At 45.6% G+C, this 18,695-nt stretch overlaps 1 protein-coding gene across 1 annotated transcript in view; it reads left to right on the forward strand.

Annotated features, from left to right (window-relative positions):
* The window catches only part of DOCK5 (dedicator of cytokinesis 5), a 127,061-nt gene that overhangs the window by 103,338 nt on the left and 5,028 nt on the right, over positions 1 to 18,695 (forward strand). Inside the window, exons 39-50 of the mRNA XM_074939937.1 lie at positions 559 to 648; positions 1,470 to 1,574; positions 3,451 to 3,592; positions 5,792 to 5,873; positions 6,923 to 7,007; positions 8,039 to 8,125; positions 9,312 to 9,488; positions 12,481 to 12,564; positions 13,505 to 13,642; positions 13,758 to 13,924; positions 15,057 to 15,234; positions 18,222 to 18,360. Of these exons, the coding sequence (XP_074796038.1) occupies positions 559 to 648; positions 1,470 to 1,574; positions 3,451 to 3,592; positions 5,792 to 5,873; positions 6,923 to 7,007; positions 8,039 to 8,125; positions 9,312 to 9,488; positions 12,481 to 12,564; positions 13,505 to 13,642; positions 13,758 to 13,924; positions 15,057 to 15,234; positions 18,222 to 18,360 (1,474 nt within the window). The remainder of the gene's footprint in view (positions 1 to 558; positions 649 to 1,469; positions 1,575 to 3,450; positions 3,593 to 5,791; positions 5,874 to 6,922; positions 7,008 to 8,038; positions 8,126 to 9,311; positions 9,489 to 12,480; positions 12,565 to 13,504; positions 13,643 to 13,757; positions 13,925 to 15,056; positions 15,235 to 18,221; positions 18,361 to 18,695) is intronic.

Here is an 18,695-nt window from a genome sequence, read left to right on the forward strand (position 1 = left end):
TGTAACTGCCTTGGAAGAGTGGTTTCAGTGGGGGTGGCTGCTCTTCAGGCTGTGTGCTGAGAAAAGGATTTGAGCCTAAAAGGTGGTTATGAGAAGCAAAGCTTTTTAAAAAAAAAAAAAAAAACACCACCATATGTTCTACCAGCAATCTTTACCAAAAAATGCCTCATTGGTAAGAAGCTAAAACACTCAGACCTGAGGCAGCATGGTCCAGTGGGCCACTAGACATGAGTCAGAAGACGTGGGCTCCTTTGTCTCACGATCTGACCTTGGGCATGTCACTTCCCCTCTCCGTGTCTCAGTTTCCCCATCAGGGCTAGTGATACTGACCCTTCTTCGTAAATCACTTCGAGATCTACAGATGAAAAGTGCTATATAATTATCATGAACATAGTAAGAAATAGAGTCTGTACAGTGTGAAGCTCTCTGGAATGTCTGATGTTTTAACAAAGAACTACCTGAAGTGAGCTAAATTTCTTATTTACCTATGGGAGGTAATAAATGCTTTTATAATAAATGTTCTTTTTTACTGTTGTTGTTTTTGTTTCTTTCCTGGAGATGTGGGAGAAAGCAATCCAGCTAAGCAAAGAGTTGGCTGACATGTACGAGAACAAAGTCTTTGATTACGAGGGGCTTAGTAATCTTTTGGTAAGGTCCCTTTTTCTGGCTTGGGTTGGCTGCTGCCTGTTTAAATGGACGTTGCTGGGTAGTTCTGGCCCAAAATATAGGTTATTATTTGTTTAAAGGTTTTTTGCAAAGCTTAATATTAAAGAGGAATATTTTCCTATCTGTTTTTTAAACTTTCTTTTGCCATTAACATACATGAACGGAATATATCATAGTTTAAATTATACAGGTGTTTTACCCTCCTTTACACTAATAAATTAACATTTCCATACATGTTGCTTCTACCTTTAAAACTATTTCTATATATCTCACCAACTTATTATTGCTGTAGCACCTGGCAAGCCGCACTCATGGACAGGACCCCATTGTGCCAACACAGAACAAAAAGATGGGTGGGTCCCTGTCCCAAAAAGCTGACTGTCTTATTTAACCTGCAGAGATATAACCAGCTGCTTGCTGTTTTGTGTCCCTGCTCCCCTTCTGCCTACGCCTGGATGTTTGACACCATTTCGTTTGGGCAGCCTCATGCCATGTTTATTTTGTGATATCTCTGAAGACAGTGCAGTCAAGAAATCTAGTGCATGAGAACCAGGAAGTGACATTGAGTATGACCAAAACCAGCCCCTGTGTCAGCGAAGTACAAAAGAGTGCTAACACAGGATAAGCAAACATTAAGTTGATGGTTTTTTTACAATTCTTTTGGATTTAATAATAAAAGTCATATTTCATAGATGTGTTGCTAACAGCACAGGGTGAGAAAACAACCTTGTAAATATGCCTGACAATGTCTCTGTGAGCTCAGAAATGAACACATCAAGGGTTTTCTTTTCCTTTTTTCCCAGAAAAAACGAGCCACGTTTTATGAGAATATTATGAAGGCAATGAGACCTCAGCCGGAATATTTTGCTGTTGGGTATTATGGGATGGGTTTCCCCTCATTCCTCCGGGTAAGAATCCTGCAAGTGCTCAGACATTACAGTGATAGGTTCTACAGGAAACTCTAGAGGTGAGATTTCAGAGGTTTCTAGAGGATTTTGATGCCAAATGCCTATGAATCTGAATGGCAATTGACCGTCTAAATCACTTAAGTGGTATGAAAATCTCACTGGAAATGGCCTGAATTCTCAGTTACACTCAGGCCCTTTTACTTTAGTATAAATGAGAATTCAGGACAGTTTGTTGCCCGTAGCCTGCTGGGTGATCCAAGTGATCTTATATGGACTGAGAGGGAATCTTTCATATGTTTATGTGCTCTCCACAGTCTCTTAACTGCTTATCCTAGTGATCTTCATTGTAAGAGTGGGGTTTTTTTCTTGAAAATAATTGACCCCCAGGTGCCTCCAGACTGAATCGGTCTAATTCAAGGATATGGGTCACTTCGCTCTAGAAAGTTAATGAGATCTGTCAATCCCGGATGCACTGGAATGCAAAGATGCTTCCTGTTTAGGGTGGCGTTAGTGCTGGATCCACACTGTACCAATGTTCCTCAGCCTGCTCAGTTTGGTGACCCGTATTTGAAGTCAAACACATTCACAGCCCCTTTACATTTATTATAAAAGTAAGGGTAACAGTTGTATTCATGCTAACAGTGATACGCCTGTATCGTTTAGAGGTGTGTGTTTGTGTGTGTTTGTTTTTGAGAGGTGGACGGAGCATACCTGACCTCGAAGGGGAAGGATGTGCGGAGAGCAGGGGACTGAGATTTTCTTTGCTTTCGATTGTAATGAAATTGTCAATTCCTCATGACTTCCTCTCTGGGGGTTGTGATCTACTAGTTCTCGCACACACGCCTATGCTATGCCGCAAGTCAGACTAGAATCCTAGTGGTTCCTTCTGGCCTTTAAATATCTATGAATCCAACACATTAGACAAACACCAAAACTGACCACAAAACAGTCCCAATACCATCCATCTTCCCAGCACAAACTGTTGACCTGCCTGGATGTTTAACAAATAGTTTGTGCTGGCTTAGCAACACAAGGCTGGTTTTCTCTTTTCCCTCTCTGGTCTGTTACCCGCGAGGTAGGGTGAACAGATGTCCCGATTTTATAGGGACAGTCCCAATATTCGGGGCTTTGTCTTATATAGGCACCTATTACCCCCAAGCCCCTGTCCCAATTTTTTACACTTGCTTTTTGGTTCCCCCCCCACCACTAGCATATGTACATGATGGTTAACAACATGTGCTAATATTTTATGTGTGAAACCATTCGAACAAACTCAGTGACCCTTTTGTGGAGATACCAGCAACATACATGGTTGCAAATGTCACTGCTCTTAAAGGTTTACACTTATGAATTCATTGTGGACTTCAAGGCTCAGCCCAATTCCACTGCAGCCTTCATCTCTGCTTATTGTTTGTTCCCACAGTGTATATGTCTGGGTACCTATATGGCACTCCTGACTGTAGTACGAATGCCTCAGAAGCATTAATGGATTTTATCCTGTCAGCTCGCTTCTGAAGTATTATCCTCATTTTGCTAATGGAAAACTGGGGCACAGAGTAAAATTAAGTGACTTGGCTGAGGTTATGCAGGAAGACTGTGGCTGAGCTAGGAATTGAACCATGGTCACCTGAGCTTTTGGGGAGTACTTTATTCACTAGACCATGTGTGATGGAGGGATTAGTGGATGGGGTTCTCTGGCCTATATTCAGACTAGATGGTCAGATTTGATGACTACTGTAATCATCTAATCTATTAATCAATGAATTCATAACTAAAACACTGCTTGGCACAAAATTTTAACCACCCCCAGATCGCGCCCCAAGCGTGTGTGATGTCTGAGTCGCGTCTAATTCTCATTTCCTCCCGCTGCCCGCAGAATAAAATCTTTATCTACCGTGGCAAGGAGTATGAACGGAGGGAAGACTTCAACCTGAAATTGCTGACCCAGTTTCCAAACGCCGAGAAGATGACCAGCACTACACCTCCAGGAGAGGAGATCAAGTCTTCCCCTAAACAGTGTATCTTTTAGCTATTGTTTGGTTTGTCATATTCAAGCCCTACTTCCTCTGCTTGAGGTGGCAGAATCTGTCATGCTGGTACTTTTTCTGCACAACATGTGATTAGACTGCGGAACTCATTGCCACATTATGTCTTTGAGGTCAAAGACTTAACAAAATTCAAAGAGGGATCCGACTTCTATATGGATGACATGGAAATACAATAATTACAATGCTAAAAAGTGAATAGGGATATAAAAGCTCATGCTTCAGAGTTTAAACCGGTTTGTTAGAAGTTAGGATGACATTTCTATGGGGGTCAGATTATCCCCCAGCTACCCACTGTGGGGTTTCTTGCACCTTCCTAGCAAGTGGCGCTGGCCACTGTTGGAGACAAGATACTGGGCTAGATGCACAATGGGTCTGATCCATTCTGGCGTACAAGGGGTGAAAGTGGGGTACAAAGAGGTGTCATGTCTCATCTCTTCTGGACAGTGCAGTTTATTGTCAGTCGTGAGGAATCTGATTATTTCCAACCAGAAATGGATACTTTTTAAAATTTACTTTTAATTTTTGTAATAATTATAAGTGCTGATGAAAGGTGCCAGGTTCATAGCCCTGGAGATTTGATTTCTGATTCTCCACCTATGTACTGGAGTAACTCAGTCAACAGCAGCGGCATAAAACTGGTGCTACAGAGTGGAGAATCAGGCTCAAGACTTCTCTTTACTAACAGTAAGGGTGATTAACAAATGCCCAAAGGAAGTGGTGGATTCTCTTGGTGTCTTCAAGACTCAGATGCCTTTCTGGAAGCTGTGCTTCAGTCAAACACAAATTATTGGGCTCAGTGCAGAGATAGCTTAGTGAAATATTCTGGCCTTTGTCAGACAGGAAGACAGACTGATACTTCCTTCTGTCCTTAAAAATCTGTGAAGTTCTCAACAGCAAAGACACAGCTCAGGCAGCTTCCCCTGCACACATCAACCCGGCCAGCTATCCGCTTAGAAAAATTGATTCAAGTCCAGACTTGGTATAAAAATTGCCTCCTTCATTTCTGCTGTTTCAGCTGCTTCCTTTGTATCTGTTTGTGTTTGCGCTAACATTTTGGTCAGGGGTAGGCCTGAGCTACGCAACGTGGATGCAGGTGTGAACTCTTCCCAAAGTTCGGGGAAGTTTGGATGCAAGGCTTTGGCTTGGTCCATTATAAGAAGTAGCAGCTGCATTGTTGGGATCTGGTACAGGTCCATTTCTGCTGCTTATTGAATCCATTTGAAAGGACAGGCAGTACTGTTGCTCCAAGTACACTGTTACCACAGACGGGTTGATGATTCTGTGAGCCGTTCAATGTCAAGCTTTTTTTATTATGTTTGAAATCCTGTTTCTTTCAGGCCCTTTGAAATTTTTAACAGAAGCTGTATCCTCACTCGCTCTCTGTGTGTAATAAAATAACATCTTGCCCTTTTACGGTTGTTTCATGAAAGGAACTGAACGTATGTTGCAGACGTTCCTTAAACCTTGCAACGCTTCAGTGACAAGGAATATATAGGGAATTACATCAACCACCATTGAAATGCAGCCAATTCTCGGGAGCAGCGAAGCAGCTGATGAACAGCAATATTAGATGACTGGGCCAGGTTGTGTGGCCCTCCTTTTCATTCGGGGTTTTACTTTTGGGGCGTCTTCAGTAGAACAAAACAATGGCCCCAGAGATTGCAGTAACACTAACAAAAAGTGTTGTGTTTTAGGCCACGGTATTATTATTTATTTAATCTCCATCGTAGCTCACCAGTGCAAGAGCTGGGGTTAGAAACACCTCTTGGCTGATTTTACAAACAAACAGCCTACGTTTGTTAGGTAGCTTTATCAAAGTCTGTTTTCTGGCCGAGAGCTTTGAAGTGGGCTCCGAAATGCAGACATGCTCTGCGTCTGCAAAGCACGTGTCTGTAACACTCAAGGGAAACTGCATTAGCTGGCAATAGTAGCAGCAGATCCCTCCGGCTCTTTATGAGCCAGTTTTTAGAGGGTGGCACGCACGCACTATTACACTAGGTCTTGTGAATGAATAATGTGCATACTTTAAATGTCATGACAACAGTGCAGGGGACACGGGGATTGTTCAGAAATCTGACACTGAAGAAAATGAGAAGGATGTTCCCTTCCTTCCTTTTATTCTCCCATCCGAGATCCTGGCGTTTTCCATCCTTAACGGGAACCCCGAAGATGTGCAGTGCTTTATAGTGAAGCCTGTGATGAACCTGCCACCCAACTATAAAGACAAGCCTGTTCCGGAGCAGATCTTAAAGTAACTTCCTTTCCTTTACTTGTTCTCTCTTAGGAACGCCGAGGGGATTATCAAGGGCACCAACCCCAATTTAGCCCGCCTGAGCTGTGGCTTTCCTAAACCTGGGAAACTTAAAAACTCCACATTTGCCACTGGCCAGTGATTATGATGCCAGAATATTTGCATTTCAAAGCACAGGTGTCTGGGGAGGAGACGAATGTTGAGTTTTTAATGGAGTTCATTGCGTTTCCCCGAGCTCAGCCAGCGCGATCCCCGTTTGAATTCACTCACCACTGGTTCTAAACTAACCACGTTTAAACACGGTTGTGTACAGCTCCGGAGCCTTCAAGGCTTCGCTGCCCTATTATTTTGTTTGTTATATTTCCATAGCCCCTAGCGGTTTCAGTTGAAATTGGGTGCCTCATGCTGTACAGTGAGAGACGGTCCCTGTCCTAAAAAGTTTGTATTCTAAATAAACAAGATGAAGAGAGAGGATGGAAGGGGAAACTGAGGCAGGGAGGTCAAGTGACTTGCCCAAGGTTACACAGCTGGTTATTGGCAGAAGTGTAGCAAGGGAGGGACTCGGTCTCCTACAGGAATCCAGTAGTAGTTTGTGGCATTCATCCTGCAGGCTGAGTGGGAATTCCAAAGCTGCTTGGTTATTATATAGTTGTGATATAACATGGGGAGGGGGGGGCAGGCGTGGAGTTGTGCTGCCCAGAAGATTGTGTTCACAAACATGTAAGAGCTGTGTTTTTAAATCTGGTAGGCACAGGACATCATGATCTTCCACCCGCACCTTGGCAGCTGGACCCGCCTGGTGGGGAGAGCTGCTACCTGATCTCCCAGACCAGTAATGGCATTGCAGGGCAGAGTAGAGGGTACTCACAACTTGATCCTCATCTTCCCCAGGGCTAAAGTATAGGTAGAACATGGCTTTTTGCAAAGTGCACAGGGGAGAATAAATTGTAGACCATGGCTGGGCCACAACCATGTTTAAGCCTAGCTATTTTTGGAAAAGAACAAAAGGAGGAGGAGAAAACCCCCCCATTTATTGTGTCCCTCCTTAGCTACTACAGAGCCAATGAGGTGCAGCAGTTCACATATTCCCGGCCGTTTAGGAAAGGAGAAAAAGATCCGGAGAATGAATTTGCGGTGAGTCCTTCACTTTCTGTTCAAAACGCTTCGATTCTCTAAGCAATGGGGGAACTGCTCTTTGTGCATTGCCTTTCTCTTCCTTTCAGAGGGCCCTGACACCTTGGTACCTACCGAAGCACCAAACAGTGATATGAAAATCAACAGATCTAGAACGTGTTCCTCATCTCCCCAGCTGTAGCAACGGGATTTGATTATTTAAATGTGGGGAAAATCAAGAGCTGGGCCTGATACCATGATCTGAACACAGAGCTGATCTGCTCTGGAATGGAGGTCTGGAGCTGGGGTCCTGCCACTTGGAATTCTCTTACCCAGTAGTCCAAGATGGGTCTCTTAAGCAGCATCCCTATGGAGTGCAAATGTGTGACTGGGGTTTGTGGTGGGTGTGATGATGTGTGAGGGGATCAAGCCCAAACCCATGATAAAGCCTTAGTAAAGACCACAGCACTTTGAATTTAATCCAGCAATGGAGGTGAGAATTTCAGTAGAGTTTATTTCAGAGTAGCAGCCACGTTAGTTTGTATCTGCAAAAAGAAAAGGAGAACTTGTGGCACCTTAGAGACTAAAAAATTTATTTGAGCATAAGCTTTTGTAAGCTACAGCTCACTTCATCGGATGCAGATGTAGAGTTTATGGAGCCTGAGTGTAGCATGTTAGCATCTGTTTTTGTTGCTTCCCAGAAGAGCCGTTGCTGCTATGGAGTGGCGATGCGTGATGTAACGCACTGTCTCAATGTGTTGTATCCCGCTCTAGGGGCTGGTCCACGTAGAGGGTAACAACCTATTATTGCTACTAGCTAATGGACTTACTCAGTTAGCTTTAATGGTAGGAAACTGTGCTTTGCTGCTGAAAGGCCTGGGTTCTACCCCTGTTGTTGACCTGTCATGATCACACGGAAGTTATTAAATCAGTCCAGTGAGTTGCAGCAGTCTGGTCTAGAGGTGCTGGAAGCCTGGCCTTGAGCCTAAAACATGTGGGAGTTGAATTGCAATGATTTCCTTATGACTTTGTCTCTTGAATTCCCTGACCAGACCATGTGGATTGAAAGAACGACCTACACAACCGCCTACACGTTCCCAGGCATCCTCAAGTGGTTTGAAGCCAAACAGATTACGACGGTGAGTCCTTGGAAGAGGTGCATTCCGGTAAAGGGACTTTACATGTCAATATCTGGTCAACGTTGGGCTTTTGCCAGGCTGGATCAGACCTTTGGCCCATCGTGTCTGATGTGCTGAGTCCAGCAATGGCCAATACCTCATATTTCAGAGGAAGGCAACCCCCTCTATCTTCTATAATGCACCTGGCTATTTGACCAGTGCAGCAGGGAACCCCACCGCACGCAAAATAAGTCCCAGGATAATTGTAGGGTGCTATGGCCAAATGCACCTCTATTTCAAACCCACCGCGCATGGTGGTAGGGAAGGGCCCAGTTCACCAAAAACATGTTTTGTGTGCTTTAGTCCCATTGAAATCATGGGGATTTAAATAAGTGCTATAAGTTAACCACACACTTAAGTGCTTTGCTGAATTTAGGTCTAGTCCCAGATTTCTGCAGGTTATTGGCATGAGAAACGGTCTTTCTTAAAGATATGGTGAATGGGGCCCCTGTACAAGTAGAAAGAATGAATCCTGTGTGTGTCAAGTTCTGGGCTGTTTTTTAATGTGTCCATCACTTTGTGTCTTTATTGTACATTATCCCCCCCCTCTGGCAGGTTGAAAGCTACATAGGGCAGGGGACAGTATTAGACAGAAGCTGTTGTTGGGGCTCCTTCTCTTTTGGGGGCCCTGTGGTTCTGGGCTGACTTGAGAACACACAGGTTATCCTGATCCTCCCCTCTCCCCAACATACCCTGGCAGCAGATCCCACAGGGTGGGGAGAGCTGCTACCTAATCTCCACTCCAGCAGTAGTAATGCAGGGCCTGAGTGGGAGACACATGCAGCTTGATCCTCGTCACCCCAACTGGCAGTAGCATCAGATCAGAAGGAAATGACCCGCTGAATGACTGATCTGTTTTCCCACTGGCAGCAGGATGCACATAGGGAGGAAGGGGGGAAAGCCGCTGTCCAATCTCCCACTCCTGCAGGACTGCAAGGGAGGTGGTACTTGTACCAATCTACCATTCTAGCAGCAGAATGGGATCAGGAAGCCGCTCGGAATCCTCTTGTCTGCCCCGCTTTTCCCCTGCTCTTGGTTTGAGGCCCAGCCCTGTGCTACGGTGTGCGAAAATTCACGGGCAGGATGGCGGGAGTTTCCAGAGAGGGTCAGCGAGGGATTTCTCAGTCTTCTCTTCATTACCGTTCAGGAGGAGATCAGCCCTTTGAAGAATGCCATCGAAACCATGGAGCTCACCAATGAGAAAATCAGCAACAGCGTCCAGCAGCATGCCTGGGATCGTGCCCTGCCTCTGCACCCGCTCTCCATGCTGCTGAACGGCATTGTGGACCCTGCCGTCATGGGAGGATACACCAACTATGAAAAGGTCAGCTGGCTCCATGTAGCGCTTAACTCTCGTCCAAGGTGTTGACTTCCAAGTGGAAGGATGGTCTTGTGGCTGAAGCACTGACCTCGCTCTTGGTTCAATTCCTAGCTACTACACGGACTTTGGGCAAGTCGCTAAAGGCCAGATTTTTAAAGGTATTTAGGTGCTTAACAGGATTTTCTAAAGCACCTATGATCTTAGCACCCATCAGTGGGCGCCTAAGTAGCTTTTAAAAATCTGTCCCTTAATCTCTCAATGCCTAAATTGCCCATCTGTAAAATGAGGATAATACTACTTCCCTTCTTTCGCTCACCACTGTTCTAATCTGTATAGGTTCAAAGAACAATAGAAAGAACAAAGGTAAGCAGAGGAAGGATGGTCTAGTGGTTAGGGTGCTAGTCTAGGAATGGAGAGAAATGGGTTCTGTTCCTTGCTGTGCCATAAACTTGGGCAAATCACGTAGTTGCTCTGTGCCTCAGTTCTCCATCTGTATAATGGGAACAACAATACTTCCCTACATCACAGGGGTGTTGTGAGGATAAATACATAAAAGATAGTGAGGTGCTGTGGTGATGGAAGCCAGATAAGTGTGTGTGGGGGTAGGTCTGCCCTTAAAAATTATATTGACTTAGCTATGGTGCTCAGGGCTGTGGAAATCTTCATGCCGTAATTAGGTCTATTTAACCCCTGGTATAGACACACCTAGGTTGACACAAGAATTCTTCCATCAACTTAGCTACCACCTTTTTGAGCGGTGGAGGATCAGCTACATCAGTGGAAAAACTTCCCTTCTGTCGATACAGAAAGCACCCACGCTACAGCAGTATAGAGTAGAGTGTCCTAGAATCATAGAATCTCAGGGTTGGAAGGGACGTCAGGAGGTCATCTAGTCCAACCCCCTGCTCAAAGCAGGACCAGTCCCCAATTTTTGCCCCAGATCCCTAAATGGCCCCCTCAAGGATTGAACTCACAACCCTGGGTTTAGCAGGCCAATGCTCAAACCACTGAGCTATCCCTCCCCCCAACCCTGGGTTTAGCAGGCCAATGCTCAACCCACTGAGCTATCCCTCACCCTCCGTAAACAGAGTAGACAGAGATCAAAGTAAATTGACTTGTGTCTCAGTTTTAATAATGTAAAGTGACGACAGGAAGACAGGTATTTTTTTTTTTATAATCACTGTCTAGCTGTCAATATATATTTTGTCTTGATAGCGTGACAGCAAAGAGCAGTCGAATCAGAATGAAAACACAATCTGTCCCTTCGCAGTTTGTGCCTTTTTTTTGGCATGGCATGTATCTCCCTCATTAATTATGCTGAGCTGGAGACAGTTATTACCCCGGCCTCTAATCACATTGCAGAGTCCTGAATAATGCCATCTCTGGCATGAAATGTCATGGTGGTTTTCATAGCTTCAGTGTGTGGTGCTGGAAACGTGTTTGATTTTTAAAAAGTGTCGTGATCAAACAAAATGAAGCACAAACATTGAAGGGACTTGTGTCAAATTTAACCCTGGTGTCAATCCCCCAATTCCGGAGGGATTGCACACTTCAGCAGAGATGAATTTGACTAAGTATTTTCCCATTTTATGAATTAAAGTTAACGTAAAGTTTAGAATTATGAAAATGGGAAAGCATTTAAAACAAGGAAACTCCAGGTATTTGTAACCACATCTGGAAATACTCACAACCGGTTCATATTTTCCTACCTCGACTAAGGATCAGCAGAGAGAGAGAGAGTTTGGCATTTGTGGGCAGCCTGAATCCTGAGCTTTAATTGTGTCATTGTAGCTGGAAGCCAAAAGTCTCCATTGTACCATGGGCGTGCTTTCTTCCTCGAATAATTAAACTCTTCCAAGAAAAGTACTTTGGGTCTAGCCCTGCAGTTCTCTCAAGCTACCCAGCTGTTGACCTCAGTGGGAGTTCCTGTACATAAAATCCAGTTAACAGAGTGCTGTTTTAAAAGTGGATGGAAAGCTAACAAGTATTTTACCTAGAAAATGTTCTTTAAAATTACTTATCCTGTGAACTGTGATTGTGGGAAACTTTGAGACTACGTTCGGTCACAAACCATGTGAATTGGTGGGAATTTAGTCCTGTTTTAAGGATCCAAGTCAGGAAATGACTTAAGAACATGCTTAACTTTAGGCATGAGTTTAAATTCCTTTGGCTTCAACGTGTGGTTAAAGCTAAGCACATGCTTAAGTGCTCTCTTGAGTTACAGGTGTTTTACTGAACCAGGGACCTTAGTGAAAGCTTAACTGTGGAATCGCTACTGTTGCTTCTGTCACAAAACCCCATATAATTGCTCTGCTGGGGAATCAGTTCCACATGTGGGCTTGGATTCCTTAGCACAGGGGTACCACAGGCGCAAGGGTGGCTTATTAACCTTTTTGAGGTTGGAGTTAAAAATTGTGTGTTTTGGGTACAGTTTTGAAGGATTGCATGAGTACTCTGTTGCTTGTATGCTGGAGTTTAAAGAAACGTTGTTACTGAGATGCGGATTGTTTTGGAGTCTTCTGCCTTTTGGGTGGTAGGTCGGGTGAAGGGAGGTTACTCTGGATATTAATACATAGTGCAGGTCAAATGCTGAGAAAACGCTTTACCTTTTTTATTTTTCCCACTGAAATTTTGAAAATCAAAAATATTCAGCCAAGTGGTTGTACTTTAGCAAATTTTAGTGGAGAAAAAATGTCAAAACACTTGCGGGGGGAAAAAAGCATTTTTCTTACCGTTTTTGAGAGAAACAGTCTTAGCTCTTAATTTATTAAAGAAGAAGAAGAAAGTTCTAGCAGCTGTAACATCAGACCACACTCGTTAAGAGACCTGGGAATCTTATTGAAAGAAAGTATTTCACTAAGGGTAAGGACCCTGTCTGAAACTTGTTGGTCTGAAACAGATCTTTGTCGCTTGCTATTGGTATTCTTCCGGTCAAAAGCCAACTATAAAGAAAACATGATGTTTTTATGCCTTCTGCTTTCCTCTTTGCTTTCAGGCCTTTTTCACGGAGAAGTATCTCCAAGAACATCCTGAAGACCAAGATAAAATTGAACTACTTAAGCAGTTAATTGCCTTACAGGTACCATATTGGGACGGGGGGAGAGACAAAGAGAGAGGGAGAATTGTCACATTGTGTGTGTGTGTGTGTGTGTGTGTGTGTGTGTGTGATGTTTGTACAAAATTTTGAAACAACACAAAGAAGAGAGGTGTTAAAAGAACACCGTTGCAACGTCTGTACAATCATCCCTTATTTTAAAAAGTTCTATGGTATTCTTATTTAGTGGTCCTAAACACTTCAGTCGCACTATGGCACAGGCTAACTTCCTCTTGACCCTAGTGGAAGTTGAGCTTTGATTAGAACCACATTGCTTGGCCTACAAACACCTGTGCGTCCAGTCCAGGTAACAGAACGTAGAATACAAATACACGTATGTAATCTAAAGACTGAGGTAGGTCAGAGCTGAATTTTAAAACTAGATGAAAAATGATCAAGTATTGTACCTAGAAAATGCTCTTAAATTTCTTTTTCCTCTGAACGGTACTGCAGTGCTTTGGACTATTATTCTGGAATATGATGGGTAGATTTTTCTCATTATCCTAAACAGTTGCTCATCCCCTTTTCCTTTTTATTATTATTTATTTCTCTTCTTTACCCCACTTTTTTTTTTTTTTTCATAATTCTGACGGTTGAAAAGTCACGCAGCCTGACCTGCTCTGTATGTAACCATTAAAATCGATAAGGAAGTTGTCATGAAAATTCCACTGCAGTAGGATGTCAACTTGTTCCCATATATTTCCATGTAATGAAGCCAGGTTAAAGCTACTTCACAGTTATATTGCTTTGGAGACTGAGTGCTCTCCCCACACTTTACATACCCCATGCTACACACATACACGATCATCGTGTGAACTCCTTCTCGACCCCTGCAGCACTCAGCTTGCACTCTGGAGCATGAGAATTGATTTTCTTGCTTGCTCGCTCATAGCATTAGCTCATAGTATTTTGCGCCTTCTTTTAGATGCCTTTGCTGGCTGAAGGGATTAGGATTCATGGTCAGAAACTGACGGAGCAGCTGAAGCCCCTGCATGACAGACTGACAACCTGCTTCAAAGAGCTGAAGAAGAAAGTAGAGAAGCTCTACGGTGTGATAACTCTGGTAAACATGACTTGTTTGTTTAGTGCAGTGTCTTAAAGAAACAGCCCGGAATTACCCTCTCCTTGTGAGTAGCATTTCCCAGCTCCTCACAGCTTTTGTTTAATATCATCTGCAGCCTTCCTCCCTGACGGAGAGGAAGCAGAGCAGGTCAGGCTCCGTGGTATTGCCCTACATCATGTCTTCCACGCTGAGACGGCTGTCTGTCACCTCTGTGACTTCCTCTGTGGTATCTACGTCCTCCACCTCATCTGACAGCACCTCCTCCAGGCCAGGATCTGACGGGTTAGTGACTGGCCCTTTCAAAAATGTCAGACATTTATGGGGAGTGGGAATCACTTTTGCTCGTGGAGGTTATTTTAATATCGCCTTCTCAAGGGATGCAGCTTTATAACTTTCTCTTGCTTTTAAAATGAGGTTTCATCTAACCAGCCAATAATAGTACTTAGTTCTTACAGAGCACTTTTTGTCAGTAGATCTCAAAGGGGTTTAGAATGGGGGTCAATGTCGTCATCCCCACTTTACAGATGGGGAAACTGAGGCACAGAGAGGCAGGGGGAGACTTATCCAAGATCACCCAGGAGGCCAGTGGCAGAGCTGGGAATTGAACCCAGGTCTCCTGAGTCCCAGTCTGATACCCTATCTGCTAGTCTGCCAAATGATGTGGGTAATATAGTACAGTGAAATCAGAGCATTTCTGTTCTCCTAAGAGAATCGCTGAACCCGGGAAGATGGAGATGAAAACATCTTATGAGGTCTGTAGTCCAGTGGTTCCCAAATTGTGGCCTGCAGAGAACTGGATGGTCAGTTAGTGCTACCTCAGCTGCTGTGTTTCCAGCTGGGAAATGGTACAGAAGGGAATTGCAATCCTTTCCTGACGTGACTGTTCCACGTACGCATTTGCAGCTCTTACGCCGCAGGGCCTAACTGCCTTGCCCACGGTCACAGAGCAGATCAGTGGCAAAGCTGGGAAGAGACCCGCAGGTTTACCTGACTCTCAGGCCAGTGCTCGGTTCATTGGACAACACTTCCTTCAATGCATAACACAGTGCAATTTGAAAAGTGCCCAAGTAACTTAAGCGCACAAGTCCCTTTGACAGGTTTCAGAGCAGCAGCCGTGTTAGTCTGTATTCGCAAAAAGAACAGGAGGACTTGTGGCACCTTAGAGACTAACCAAGTTATTTGAGCAGAAGCTTTCGTGAGCTACAGCTCACTTCATCGGATGCATGTAGCTCACGAAAGCTTATGCTCAAATAAATTGGTTAGTCTCTAAGGTGCCACAAGAAGTCCCTTTGAAAGTCTTGCGCTCCGAACTCACTTCTGCACAATTACTCTCGTGCATACTAAAAAGTGAGGGCCTTCTCACTGGAGGGCTAATGCTTCTGGCTTTGTGTCTGTCCTTCGGTATGGGCTGCAGATCCATTCTCGAGCCTCTCTTGGAGAGAAGGCTGTCGACGGCTTCCAAGGCTGAAGAGCTGCCTGTCAAGGAAGACGCCGATAACCGGATTAACAAATTCAAGCGGAAGGACCGGGGTATTAGCAAGTCTCAGGTTATTGTGGAGAAGGAGCCAGAAGCTGAACTGACTTCCAAAACGGTAACAATAATAGTAGTAATAATAAAATCCGCAGTGGGGGTTTCATAGTTCTTCCTTCTCCTTCAGCCTTGTTTGTCATTGGGATCTTCATTCAATACTGGAAGGGGTTCGAATACCAAAAGCCCTGGTCAGCTAAATAATTACTTGCCTGTTGTTTGGAAACCTTGTTTCAGGAGCCACAGTGCAGTTTGATTTGAAGTAGAAACTTGAAGTCCCAGGTGCTGAAAGTTCCACTAGGGGAGTGCTCATCACCCTCGTCTCTCACAGACGCCCGGGACAGTTTCAAACAGGCAGCTGCTATCTAGCCACTCAAAAAATCCAGCTGGAGGGCCAGATCCTCAGCAGGTATAAATCAGCATGGCTCCATTGGAGTCAAATGTACAGCAGCTGAGGATTTGGCCTGCGATTTAGGAATTGAGAAGGGACGATCCAGTGGTTAGGACACTAGAGCTTGAAAGAGAGGCTGCTCTGCCACAGATCGGTGACCTTGGACAAGTCATTTAGGGCCTCATTGTAAAAGGTATTTGGGTGCCTCACTCCCATTGATTTCAATGGGAATTAGAAGCCTGGCTGGCTCACGCCCTGAGGGAGGGACCGCAAAACTGGTCTACATGCAGCTCTGGGGTTGAAGATGTGTTGAATTTGGGCCTGATCCGACGCCATTTAAGTGCTACTCTTGATTTCAATGGGAGTAGAATCTAGGGCTTCATCCATAGGTTGAGCTGTCAGCTGCTCTTTGCTTTTGACCCCGATTCAGCGGAGCACTTAAGCATGTAGAAGATCAGGGAGGAAAAGTCTGGCAGGCAACTTGGCTGTTGGTTAATGCCCCACCACATGATCGGGAGCTAAGAAAGGCAGAGAAGAATGCTTAGTAGAATCTGTACCTCTGAGGGTAAATTCCCCATATGATTGGCTCAGTGAACCACGTGAGGCTTTTGGGTTGTATTTTTTCTTATTGCATTGCAAAATACACAGATGTTGATTTGGAGAAGTGTTTGCGGGGAAGTCAGGAGTCTATTCCATGACTGACTAGTCCAGTTGAGGATTTAGGGAGACTCTGGTGTGACCCTGGGCAGCACTGGCTGTATAAATTAATCTGAAAGCTAGAGACCCACAGGCTTGGCCTGTGTGCAGCAGCCTCAAGAGTTCTCTCTTACATTCGTTATGCCCAAGTCCTGTCTCTTCTGCACAGTGAAAAACACACCAGCATTCAGCGCTGAAAGGTGGCTAATGCAATAGATCTCCACAAAGAACACGTTGTGTTCTGTAATATTTGTAAACCCTGCCAACTTCTCCTGACCCGTAATGAAGTGTCATCTAGAAATGGACCAAAATATTGCATAGGCTGGATTTTCAACATCTGTGTCAAATTTCAGCTAAGTTTAGCTATTGGAGGGGGGCAGTGTTTAACAGCAGAGGAATTGGGCAGGGACAGACTCTCTAAATGGAGCTGTTGAAGGCACCATCCCAGCAGAAAGTCAAGAGCAGGTTAAATAAGATGTTAGTCTATCTATCTAGATCAGGGGTGAGCAAACTTTTTGGCCCGAGGGCCACATCAGGGTGCGCAAATGTATGGGGGGCCAGGTAGGGAAGGCTGTGCACATGTCCCCGAACAGCCTGGCCCCCGCCCCCATCTGACCCCTCCCACTTCCCGCCCCCTGACTGCCCCCCTCAGAACTCCCCACCCATCCAACCCCGCCCCGCCCCCTGCTCCTTGTCCCCTGACTGTCCCCTCCCGGGACCCCCCCACCCATCCAACCCCCTGCCCCCTGCTCCTTGTCCCCTGACCACCCCACCCCCTATCTAAATCCCCCCTGATCCCCCCCCGCTCCCCAAACCTCTGCCCCATCCAACCTCCCCCTGTCCCCTGACTACCCCCAGGGACCCCCTACCCCTTATCCAATCCCCGGCCCCCTTACCATGCTGCTCGGAGCAGCATGTCTGGCAGCCGCGCCGCCTGGCCAGAGCTAGACATGCCGCTGCTCTGCCCTGCGGGAGTGTGCATCCCGCTGCCCAGAGCGCTGCCGGCACGGCAGCGGCATGGCTGCAGGGGAGGGGGGACAGCGGGGCAGGGAGCTCAGGGGCCGGGCAGGACAGTACAGTCCCGCGGGCCATAGTTTGCCCACCTCTGATCTAGATACTCCTGCAGCCCCCATCTCTGTAGTATTTGAGCGCCATACGGTCATTATTGAATATTCCCTCATGGCATCGCTGTGAGGTAATGCCAGTATCATGAGCTCCATTTCACAGACTGGGCAACTGATGAAAGATTTTCAAAGAAGCCTAAGGGAATTAGGCACCCAACTCCCAATCTGGGTGTCTAACTTCCTTAGGCGCCTTTGAAAATCTCAGCCAGCGAGGTCAAGCGACTTGACCAAGGCCGCACCAGAAGTTTGTGGCATGGTTAAGAATTGCATCTAGTTCTCCCAAGTTCCAAACCAGTAGGACTCCATGAGCAAGACCCGTCCTTCCTTAGTTGGAATAAGAGAGGGATTGGTTCTGCAAAATGCAGCCTCTTGGACTGAATGACCCACACGGTCTCTTCTGGTCCTGGTACTGATTACCTGAACCATTTTTCTTTGCCTTCTCTCAGGAGCTGCTCCTTGCAAAAGTGTCCATAGAATGGCTAGGCCAAGTGCAACTGTTTTCCACTCTGAATTCCTTCGCTAATATCAGAAGCCTCTTCCTTCCTTACCTGATACAATGAAATCTTTGTGAGCAGTGCTATCCAGTTAGTAAGGCCCCCACTGAAAATTTGACCAGCAGTGCTAGCATCATATGTCATAGGAGTTACGGCACTCGCCTTTTGACATTGCTTTGCCAGTTCTGTGCTTGCACTCTTATGTTTCACCTGAATGCACCTTTCTGTCTTGTACATGGCTCTTCTGGTACATGCTGATCCCTTCCTGACAGGTCTGGTTATGCCCTGCGTGCGCAGCCACCTTGCCGACTTCAAACGGTTTTGTTTACTCTGTGTTTTCCCTCAGAGCACATCAGAAAAAGCACAGAGGCCAAAGAGTCTTCAGTTAGGAGACGGCAGACTGACACTGCATCAGGCTTCCTCACTCCAGCAGTCAACCCCACTCAGCCCGCCCCCCATCACTCCGAAAACCCCAAGAACCCACAGTAAGTCCGACTGCACTGTAATTTGCTTTCCACTTCCTTCTGGGCAGTGTCTGTGGTAATAGAATATACCAGCGGTTCTCAAACTGTGGGTCAGGACCCCAAAGTGAGTCACAACCCCATTTTAATGGGGTCACCAGGGCTGGCATTAGACTTGCTAGGGCCAGGGCCAAAGCCAAATCCTGAGCCCCACTGCCCTGGGCCAAAGCCCAAGTCCCACTACCCGGAGTCAAAGCCAAAGCCTGAGGGCTTCAGACCTGGGTGGCGGAGCTCAGGTTACAGGCCTCCTGCCTGGGGCAGAAGCCTTGGGCTTCAGTTTTGGCCACACCAGGCTTTGA

The sequence above is a fragment of the Natator depressus genome, chromosome 26 (assembly GCF_965152275.1).
Source record: "Natator depressus isolate rNatDep1 chromosome 26, rNatDep2.hap1, whole genome shotgun sequence".
Lineage (NCBI taxonomy): Eukaryota > Metazoa > Chordata > Testudines > Cheloniidae > Natator > Natator depressus.